This window comes from Lepidothrix coronata, unplaced genomic scaffold (assembly GCF_001604755.1).
Source record: "Lepidothrix coronata isolate B3197 unplaced genomic scaffold, Lepidothrix_coronata-1.0 Scaffold105, whole genome shotgun sequence".
Lineage (NCBI taxonomy): Eukaryota > Metazoa > Chordata > Aves > Passeriformes > Pipridae > Lepidothrix > Lepidothrix coronata.
This window is the reverse complement of record NW_016690285.1, coordinates 2,171,629-2,183,157: the sequence shown is the minus strand read 5'-3', so window position 1 is coordinate 2,183,157 and position 11,529 is coordinate 2,171,629. Positions and strand designations below refer to the sequence as shown.

At 47.6% G+C, this 11,529-nt stretch overlaps 1 protein-coding gene across 3 annotated transcripts in view; it reads right to left on the bottom strand.

Annotated features, from left to right (window-relative positions):
* The window catches only part of GALNT13 (polypeptide N-acetylgalactosaminyltransferase 13), a 66,242-nt gene that overhangs the window by 15,886 nt on the left and 38,827 nt on the right, over nucleotides 1-11,529 (bottom strand). For all 3 annotated transcript variants that reach the window (XM_017823815.1, XM_017823813.1, XM_017823814.1), the window contains 2 exons: nucleotides 11,232-11,402; nucleotides 4,542-4,659 (listed from right to left, as the gene is read on the bottom strand). In XM_017823815.1, coding sequence (XP_017679304.1) covers nucleotides 4,542-4,659; nucleotides 11,232-11,402 — 289 coding nt within the window. The remainder of the gene's footprint in view (nucleotides 1-4,541; nucleotides 4,660-11,231; nucleotides 11,403-11,529) is intronic.

The following is an 11,529-nucleotide window of genomic DNA, read 5'->3' as shown; positions in this document are numbered from 1 at the left end:
GATTCAGGGATTCCCAAAACAGGGGGTCTTGGGGATCTGGACCAACATCAAAACTCCCCCCTCCCATTTGATGATAAATCCCCTGATATAAAAACAGCTCCAGGAACATCCTGACTGCTTTCCACAAGTTCCTGTCCTGGCGAAGGACTGTGGGATTTCAGGGATCTGTTCTACACACAGGCTCTGGAATGCATGATGTGTAAGTAATAAACAGGAGAAAAATACCCTCAGAAACCTAATACCAAAAATCTCTCTAATGAAATCAACTGAACTGGTATATCTGGAATATTTTCCCTATGGAATCCTAAGAACCCCGACACAGAGCAAATTAATGCAGCCCAAAGAAAGGGAAAAATGCAACCACACAAATACATTTTAAGTACAATGCGTGAGCAAACTCTGCTCCTCCAATGAGTTCATGCACTCACACAGCTGAGGAATCCTGAAAAGCACAGAGAGCTTTTCCATCTGCTTGCCAGGTGATTAGGGATTTATATTCCCCAAATTCCACTCCCCAACATGCAGAACTAATTCCAGTGTCACCCTGTACTTCCAAAATAACCTCCCAGGCATGAACCAGCCCCCGGACCCAAATAAGCCCACACAGCCCTGGGATCCCAAAGTCCAGAGGAGGGATTGGGATAAAACTGTTCATTTCCAATGATCTGCTGTCCCTGGGAAAGCATCCACAGAATTCCAGGATGGCTTGGGCTGGAAGGAACCTTAAATGCCATCCAGTGCCACCCCCTGCCATGGGCAGGGACACCTTCCACCGGCCCAGGTTGCTCCAAGTCCCATCCAACCAGGCCTTGGACACTTCCAGGGATCCAGGGGCAGCCACAGCTTCTCTGGCCCCCACCCTCACAGCCAGGAATTCCTTCCCTATATCCCATCTGAACCAGTTTGAACACATTTCCCCTTGTCCTGTCCCTCCATGCTTTGCCCCCAGTCCCTCTCCAGCTCTCCTGGACCCCTTCAGGCCCTGGAAGGGGCTCTCAGCTCTCCCTGGAGCCTTCTCTTCTCCAGGTGAACATTCCCAGCTCTCCCAGTCTGGCTCCAGAGCAGAGGGGCTCCAGCCCAGCAGATTTTTCCATCAAGAAAGATTTTTAATTGGAACCACACTAAGATACAAGAGAATTAACCCTCCCTGCCCCTGACTCATCTCCTGTAAGAACTTCCACAACAGTCAAACACAAACTTCAGAGCCCAAGAAGAACTTGTCACATCCCTGAGGAAATCCCCATTTCTGTGTCCTCTTCTACACTTCCAACAGCTGCCAGAAGTCCCAAACAAGCATCATCTTACCCCTGTCAGAGCACACACTTCCTTCCCCTGGCCCTGCTTTGGCCTACTTGGATTATTCTAAAGAATAATCTTTTTTTTTTTCCTGGTGCAGAGATTATTTTTAATACCCTTTCCCAAAGCCACATGAGCTCCTTTCTGAGTAGCAAGTTTTCAGGGCATTCTCCAACTGGGAAAAAAACATTTAGAGAATACAACAGAAAATTAAAAATGCTTAAGGAATTCTATAAACAAAAATAAGGCTTAAGAATAAATGAGGTTTTCATTATTAAATCAGACTCTTAGAGCTGGAAGAGATTCCTGCCAGGACTATTATTATTTTTTTCCAATTGCCTTTATTAAAAGACATCCCATAAAGGAGTCATTACAGGGCAATCAGCAGCGAGCAGCAGCACAGCAAAAAGACAAAATATTGATTTGCCCAGAAATAACCAAATTATACCCCATGGATGCTGCTCCAGAGCCCTCCCCAAAAATTCTGGGGGCCTAAAAGGGCTGCAAATCCTTTCAATGCTGATGTTTGGGACAATGGCATTTGTTTGGGATAATGTCACTGCTGCTGGAGGATGGGATGGTCCAGGGGGTGGAACCCTGGACAGGATCCAGGGAGGGAAAGGCACTTTGGAGCACTTTGGAGGATTCAGGGATTCCCAAAACAGGGGGTCTGGGGGATCTGGACCTACAGCAAAACTCCCCCCTCCCATTTGGTGATAAATCCCCAATATAAAAACAGCTGCAGGAACATCCTGATGGCTCAACCCTATTATTTTCCAAACCACAGCGGAGTCTCCTGTATTCCATGAGATATTCCAGAGATATCCTGCTGGATAATGGCAGGTTTGGAGCTGGAGGAACCTCCACAAACCCTTGGCTCTCTCTGCTCCCAGTTTCCTGCAGATGTGTCACATTAGGTGGGTCTTAAACCCCTTTTCTGTCCTTGACCCAGTGGGATTCAGTGCACCTGAATATTTGACTGGCCTTTACAGAACAATTAATTCCAATAAATAATTCCAATAAACAGTACCAGGAAGTTCCCTGGCCCTCCTATGGCAACATCCCAGGGCTGGAAATTCATCATTTTATTCATTTTATTTCTATTCTTAACACCAAGCCCTCTCTTAGGCCATGCACGTATTCCAGGCTGGCAATGGTTCTTTAAATTTAAGTGGGAAAATCTTCTGAAAACAAACAAATCATGTTCTCTAATATGAAATTCATGCCCCAAAATCCATGTGTCTCCTCTCCTTGCTGCCCTCCCCTCGGCCTTAAAAAGTATTTTATATTCTGATTATATTCTTATAATATTCTTATATTCTGATTATATTCTTATTATAGTCTTATATTCTCCTATTCTGATGATATTCTTCTATTCTGATTCTCAGAGCAAGGGCAGAGCTGCTGCCCTGCCTTTATCCCCTGGGATTTCTGTGGAGAGCATGGATATTGCTGGTCTTTGTCCCTCCACGCATTTGGGACCAAGATTTATAATTCAAAGCTGAAATGAAGATCTTATCTTATCTTATTCTCACTAAATTTATAGAAGTTAAGCCCATCTCTGACTTTCTCTGAGAGAAATATGGAATAGAATTCAAGCTGCCAAGAGCCAGAGCAGACGAGCACCAGGGGAAGACAAAATAACACCACTGAACTGCCCCACTCCTCAGGAAAGGCTTCCAAAAACATGTGAACATTATTCAAGCAAGAGCAGGAATTAGGAATATCCCATTTAGGGCATTTCTATACCCTTTGCTGGAAGCTGGATAAATGATCACAGGCTGCTCTGTGTCATATCAGGTATTTATGGAATCCCAAAATCCCAAAATGGTTTGGAGTGGAAGGGACCTTAAACCTCATCTTGTTCCACCCCCTGCCATGTCCATATTCTCCAACACAGACCCTTAAACAAAACCCCCTTGTTTATCCCTTTGTGTTGGAGTTGGGTTTTCAGGGATTATCTTTTTTAGGATGAAAACTCACTGTTCTTCCCAAAGGAGAGTTAAGGATTTTAGATTTCCCTGACAAGAACAAGCCCTTTCCATAGGAATGACCCAAAATCTGTCCCACAAAAGCCTCTGTAAGGGACAAATTCCAGCAGTAACAAATGGCCTCGAGGTTCCCCCTGCCAGGGCTTGATGTGCATCAGCAATTCTCATCTTCAAATGCCAGGGAACTTTCCAGGAATCCCGAGGAACAGCAAGAACACACTGATTTAATCTGGGACAGGCACATTTTTGATGCTTTAAAGTAGTGCCAGTCACCCTGTGCTCCAGGGGGCTGCTCTAAAACATGGGAAAGCAGCCTCCTCACAGGCTGCAGGGAAAACAACCTCCTATACAGGAGTATTTTAGGGGTGTACACACCCAAAAAATGTTGAAATTACTCATTTCAAACACTCAGGCTCAGCAGAAGTAACTCAACCCTTCGATTTTACTGCAAAGCCAACGAATAAAGTCGATAGAAACGGCCTGAAAATGCTTTTAAATTCTCAGTTGGTCCTCTCTAGAAATACCTCCCTCATAAAAACCTTCAAAGGGGTTTCTGTCGTGGAAAATGGTTCTGGTTGAACAGGAAAGACAGGAAAAAGGGCCAAAGGGACTCTCCAGGCCGTGCTGTGGGTGCCACACAGGAATCCCGGGGGTTATTGCCCAGAATTCCTGCAAATTGTGCCCCCTCCGAGCAGTTCAAAGCCATTTCCAACATCCCTGCCAACCAGCACTCATCAAAGCCTCCATTTTCCAGCTTCCCTTTCTGTCTAAAGGGCAGTTATTAAATGCAATTCCCTCAGAGATGTTATCCATGCCATGGGAACACACCTATTCCAGCAGGAACACAGGGATTTTCTGCAGGATGGGGAATTTACCTCACACAGCCCCAAAATCCCAGCCAGAATTTGGAAGTTCATGATGTCATAACCTCCAAAACTTCTGTTGAAACATATATTTATATTGCTTTATATATAAATTTACATCAATATTTGTCATCAACATCAGCTCACAGGAAGCCTCGTTTCTCGTAAGGAGGAATTACTAAAATACACAGAATTTTGAAATCAGAAAAACCCCCAAAGAGCATTAAAATATTTCATGCAGTAAAAAGGGTGGAAATATTGCAGGGAGGTGGTTCCCAAATCCTTGGAAATTCAAATTAAGCCACCTAAGAGTGCCCTGAGCGTGGGGTAGGAACTGGTACAGCACAACTGTGGGGGTTTTGGACAGAAAATGAAGGAAAACAGCAATTACCCTAAAAGACATTTCAAGATTCTCGCCACCCCAGATATCCATTCCTGCATCGTAAGTTCCTATCTCTTCAAAGTAGTTTCTGTCAATAGAAAATAGGCCACCAGCCATAGTAGGGGTCCTAGTTGAAAACAAACAGAAAAAAAAAAACAAACGAAAACAAAAACAACAAAACAAAAACAAAAAAAAAAAAGAAAAGGGAAAAAGAAAAGAAAAAAGAAAAAATACCTTTTGAGAGACGCTGTGGAATTGAGCAGCGACACTACAGCACATTTCACTACCTCCCAGGTGCACTACACAGCATTTCTAGGCACACAGCTGGAACAGAAGCCACGAGGAATAAAAGGACAATTTGACTGTACTTGCTGTGCTCTCCCCCAAAATCCATGGGAGCCCCATCCCAGCCACAGCTCCGGGTCGTTCCCTACCCGTCAAATTGCATTTCCAGGGATTATCTGGGAGCATTGTGGTGGTGAAGTGGGTGGAATCCTGGCCCTTTGCGTGCAGAGCAGCAGCTCCAATCCCATCTGGAATGCTCAGTGAGGAGTTTAATGCCTCGGCTTTGCCTCAGAGGAGACTAAATGTGCATAAAATTACCAGGCCTAATCTCTCCTAACAGGATTATAAATCCTTACAACCGGCAAATCCACCGGAGTGCAGCTCCCTTTGTGTGAGGGTGTCCTACTTCCCTGGCCAGGTTGCTCCCTGTTTTCCCAAATGACATGAGGAATGCCCACCCCAGCTGGCAGGAGCACAGCTCTGAGGGAGGGAACACCCCCCAAATCCCAGCTCTCCTACAAAATACCCACACACGGACTCGGGGGTGCAGATAAAGAGGGTGGAGGTTCAGCCCAAACGTGTCCCAGCCCTGTTTGCTGAGCTCTCAGCATTCCTGAGGGAATTGTGGGAAATCTGTGGGATTTGGGGGGGAGGACCTCCAGGCACATCGAGGTGTCATGGAATCATGGAATGGTTTGGGCTGGAAGGGACCTTAAAACTCATCCCCTGCCATGGGCAGGGACACCTTCCACCAGCCCAGGTGGCTCCAACCTGGCCTTGGGCACTTCCAGGGATCCAGGGGCAGCCACAGCTTCTCTGGGAACCTGTGCCAGGGCCTCCCCACCCTCCCAGGGAAGGATCAAGGATCCTTCATCAGGAATCAAGGATCAGCCACGTTTCCATCCTCAGCTTCAAAACCAACAGCCCAGTGGGTGACACTGGATTTTGGGGTGGGTGACGCTGGATTTTGGGGTGGGTGACACTGGATTTTGGGGTGGGTGACGCTGGATTTTGGGGTGGGTGACACTGGATTTTGGGGTGGGTGACGCTGGATTTTGGGGTGGGTGACGTGACACCAGCTCAGCCCAGCCCAGCCCAGCCCCTGCAACACCAGCAGCAATAATGAGGGTTCCTACAGCTTCCCCTCAGTTCCACACCTCTCAGAGCTATTTTACCTCCTGGAGTCACTCCAGTGATGGGATCAGGTCAACTCTGATCCCCAGTTGAACCCAGTTTGATTTTTGGATACAGCCTCAGCTTCCCATTTGTGCAGTTCCTGGTAGCCAACAGGATTCCCACCCCTGGCCCTGCACCACACAAACCCCAGGTTTGCTGCATCCCACTGATGCCTCAGCCCAGCCCAGCACGCCCTGATGGCAAGAGAGACATCCAAGGGACCCCACTCCTGCCATGGGATACTCCCTAATTCCAGGCAACAGCACCTCACCCTGCATCCCACAAGAAGTCCCATCCTGGGCATCCACCACTCCAACGGCTCCCACAGTCACAACATCACTAATAAACAAGACCACTATTTATTTATCTTGGAATAAGGTTTTTACACCTTTTACACAGTCTCAATCCCTGCTGTGCATCACCTAGGCAGGATTAATTGCAATCAACTTTAAGTTTAATAATTAAGTTTTAATTATTAATAATAAGAAAATAAACACAATATCAAGAGTTCAAGGAGCATTTGGACAATGCTCTCAGGCACATGGTGGGATTTTTGGGGTGTCCTGTGCAGGACTAGGAGTTGGACTTGATAGTCCTTGTGGGTCCCTTCCAACTCAGGATATTCTGTGATTCTAATACACTCCTAATATTTAATCTTGTATTTTTCCTCCTCATATCTAATTTATACTCGAGAAAAGATTTTCCAGAACAAATCTATATTTTTAGTATTTCTAATACTTGCCTGGAGCGCCTTCAGCTCAAAAAACTGAAGGGCAGGCATGGAAATATCCATAAAAATGGGCTGAGCAGGGACTGCAAAAGCCCAGCACAGAAACACTTCATGTTTTTAATCCTTGTCAGACGAGATGTTTGGGAGCTGATCTTTAGCACAGACAAGGTTTCTGTTGCTGCAGGAAAAACGAGTTCCCTCAAAGGCAGAGGATGCTCTGCAGAGTACAAATACTGTACAAGGGTCTCCCAGTGGAAAAAGGAGGAGGAAAGGTTTAACAGGGCTGGGTTTAGCCCAGTGAGCACTGCCTGCTGAACCAGCCCTGCCTGAGGAGCAGCCGCTCCGCTCCCGGAATTCCCAGACCTTCCTGCAGCCACTGGACCATCCCCAGGGAGACTCAGCTTCAAGCTCCACCTCTGTCCAGGACAACCACCCAGGTTTTGCTCCCTGAGCAGCAAAAAGGGGTTTTGCACTTAAAATAACCCTTTTTGACAAGGTCTGCTCGTTTCCAAGCATGACCTCCGGTGACAGTGGAATTACAGCATTTACATGGAAACAGAGAAAATCCTCAGGAGCAGCCAAACAGCAGCGAATAGTCTTTGTTATCCAAACAAAAAAAATACCTCTAAACCCACTGCCATGAGTCCCTGGGGGCTGCTGGACCTTCAGAGTGAGACACAAACCCCTGCACCAACCCCTGCCCGCTCCAAGGCTCAGGGAATGTGTGCTCCCAAAGCCACAGCTCCTATTTCATTCCTGCAAATAAACCTGGAAAAAACGTGTTCCAACTGATCCCAACATGTGTCAGAGAATGAAAGATTTGTCTCCAGAACAACCTGTAATTCAGGGGTTTCTCCTGAATGGCCCTTGGTCTCAGTTTGGTTTCAGTCCTTGCAGACACACCTCGGGAGCTGAAAGGTCCCCACGGTCATCCTGCTTCTGAGCATTGTAAGGAATCAAGGAATCATGGAATGATTTGGGTTGGAAGGAACCTTAAAGCTCATGTGTCCATGGGCAGGGACACCTTCCACCAGCCCAGGTTGCTCCAAGCCCCTTCCAGCCTGGCCTTGGACACTTCCAGGGATCCAGGGGCAGCCACGACTGCTGTACATGACACAAAATTGGGAAGTACATTCCAAAAACCCCCCACGAAATGCCAAAATCTGACCAGCACCAACTGCCACCCCCTCATCCCCCAGGGTGGGGGGCACTGAGGGGTGGGGGTGGCCTGACCTGCTGCCAGTGCCCTACTCAGCCCCCAGCCCTGGCACTGCCCACGCCCATCCATCACCTTGGAACATCTGCCAGCAGGAAAGGCTTTCCCTGCCTTCCCAAAACCTGGGATTCCTTGGGCTGGAGGTACCATTTCAGGCTGTTTTGGGGCAAGGTCCTACCCTGTGGTGTTAATTAACTGACCTGAGCAATGGATGGGTAAGGGAGGAGAAAAGGGCTGTTAGACCAGAGGTGAAGAACCAGGAGGAGAAACAAGGGGCAGAGGTGGTAGAGACGGGTGTGTGAAGAGCAGGAATAGCATCCAGGAATGGATCCTGGAGGAGAATGGAGCTGTCCAAGGTATCCCTGAGCAGCACAAGCAGCACCTGTGGATCCCCACGTTCCTAGTGCTAAAAATAAGGCAAAGAATCCCATTTTTCTGAGGAATGTCAGGAGCTCCCTCCCCGCTGTGCTGCACGACAAGGAGCTGTGGGCTTTGAATGGCAGAGTCATGGAATTCATTAACCTTTCCCAGCAAATCCAGAGATTCCAAGAAGATGTTTGACTCCAAACAGGACCAAGAATGGATCAGCTCCTGTAACTCCCTCAGCAAATCCACCAGCACTGATCAGATCCATGGACTGGGAAGAGTCAGGGACCCTTTTCCAGAGGTTCAGCACCTTCTGCCCTTAATTCCACAGGGGTCAATGAGTTAATTTAGGGAATGTGATGGCTCAGCTCTGCCCTGACCCATCAGCCAGCTCTTCTCACTAAGCTTTCCTCATTTTTTCAAAAAAAACACTTCTGCAGCAATACAAATTACACATAAATAATAAATTGTATGTAAAATAACCCCTGGTGTGATGATGCCTGTGTTATGACTTTAAATCTAGAGAGCAAAGGTAGGAATTTATCCCTGTAATTATGGAAGATAAATTCTTTAGAGTGAAACCTGTGCAGATCACAGGGATTTTAAATTACCAAAGAGCAGAGTCTGAGGGCAGCAATGGTGTTACAGACATGCACACAAGGGTCACCCAAGGAGGTTTGTGTTTTCTGCCTGTTCCACTGATTACAGAGAAAAATAGGAATAAAAACACGAGGCTGAAATGATGTGAGAGAACAGGGAAAGCAACATGAAATTAAAAAAATGAACTCACCAATTTGCTTCTACACTTTTGGCCTGGCTTAGGCTGGTGGTGATTTTAGCCCCCTATTTTTTGAATATCCAGCTGCCAAAACTATTTGTAACTGAGCTCAAATGTGACTTTTTCCACAGAATCATGGAATCCCTGAGGCTGGAAAAGCCCTCCCAGCCCATGGATCCCCCCTGTGCCCGATGCCCCCCTTGTCCCCCAGCCCAGAGCACTGAGTGCCACGGCCAGTCCAGGGCTGGGGACTCCAAACCTCCCTGGGCAGCCCCTGCCAGTGCCTGACCACCCTTTCCATGAGGAAATTCCTCCTGATGTCCAACCTGAGCCTCCCCTGGCACAGCTGGAGGGTAGAACTCAGCTCCTTGGATGTGGAATTTCTGGTGGTTCCTGATGTGCTGGTGAACACGGTGGAGGTGCTGGTTGGACTCGATGGTCTCAAGAGGCCTTTTCCAACCTAAATGATCCCATGATTCTGACATTCTTCTGACACCAAAGAGCCTGGAATGCCTAAACCAAACCCCAACACTTCGGTCTTAATCCAGCACAAAGAGCCTCCTCTTCACTCCACAGCTCTTGTGTGAGTGACAATTGTGGCACTTGGCCCCCTGACCCCCTCACCCACACTCTGCTCACCAACACCCCTCTGAGGGGAGAATCCCACAAAATCCCACCTAAAAGCTGGTGAGGGAAAAACATAAAGAAATACAAACACCCCCATTTTTATATTTTAACACTTTGCAGAGTCGATGACTTGTCTGAGTCAGGGTTCACTTTGAGCCCTGCTCCATCTCAAGGGAAGGAAATAAGAACTGGGAATTGCCTTTCTTTGGAAACTCCCTGTGACTCCCTGTGACAAAGGCAAATTTCCAATTTCTCTTTGGAAATTCCCTTTCCCTCCTCTGGAAAATCTCTGTGGATTCGGGAGAGCTGGGATGGACAGAGCACAGAGAGGCTCTGCAGCTCGTTAGGGTAATTAATTAACTCTCCCAACTTCCACCCACACCTGAGCTTTAATGAAGGAGCTGCTGCCTGAATTCACAGCCCAGAGAGAACATTTTAGATCCTGAGAAAAACAGTTCTTCTGACTCCAAAATAGCTTCACCCCCTCCCTCCATTAACGACTTTCTGGCAACCCTCCTCACTTTTCCTGGGAATAAAACCTAAAACACCCAGCCCTCCCCTCATTCCAGGCTTTGAAGGACAAGCAATGACAGATTTTGGCCATTTTCTGGCAGAATTAATGGTGAAAGGCTTTTTTTGGCCCCTCCATCCCTGCCCTACCTGGACACACCATCCCCTGAGCTGCCTCTCCTCCCTCCCTGCTCCAGGGATGTGCAGCATTGGAATTCTGCCCACTCCATCCCACCTTCCACGGGTTGGAAACCATTACATCCACTCAGAAAAAACCTTTTTTTCATCTATTTTTGCACTTCCCCTGAAGCCACAGAAGCCGTTAGAGCTGAGCAAATAACCCCTCACCAGTAATTTATTCAATTTGTTCCCTTTCAGCTTCATTTAGAATTTGGGAAGAGGTTTTGTTACACTCTGTGGTTCCAGCAATTAAATGGAAGAGGTCAGGACAGGCTCTTCCATCATCTCTGACTCAGGGTGCACAGTCATCAATCCTGTGGGCACATGTGGCACTTGGTCCCCTGACCCCTCCACCCCCACTCTGCTCATTAACACCCCTCTGATCGGGAGAATCCCCCAAAATTCCAGCTAAAAGCTGCTGGTGGTGGTGGGGGAAAGCAATTAAAAAATGCTTTTAGATCATTTTTGACTCAGGGTGTACAGTCATCAGTTCTATTTCCTAAGAAAACAAGAGCTTCAAGTGCAAAAATCATCACAGCTGAATGTTGGGGTTCAGCGTCCAAAATGCTCAGAAAGACCTTCTGATATTTGGTTAAAAAAACAGAATAAAAAGGCTGTTTGCAGAGAACTAAGGGAGGGAGCTGAGCAAGCAGAAAGATTGGTGAGGAGGAGATGCAATGGGTTTTCTCAGCTCTGCTGCAGCACTAAGGACAGGGCAGAATTTGGCCTTCGCTCCCCACAACTCCCCGAGGGGATCTCGGGAGAACTTTGGGAATTGTGAGTTACTGCCTAGGGAAGCACACAGAGAGCAGGCCTGGGGCAGTGCCTCACCTGACAGGGAGGGTCCTGTCCCCTTTCCTCCTGTCCATCTCCCTCTGGGGCACTGGGTACCAGCGGAAGTTGAGTTTCCAGTTGAAGCCCCCGTAGGTCATGTCAGAGCCTGCCATGTACTCGAAGGTGTCGTCGCTGATCACGTCGATGATGGGACACACCACGGTTTTCCTGCGGGAAAAGGCACCTGGATCTCAGCAGGGGATTGATAATGGTATTTTTAGTGTCAGCAGGGGGGATATTGCATGGATTTGGGGGGTTGTGTGTGGGGAAAAGGGGGGAAAAGAGGGGGGGAGAA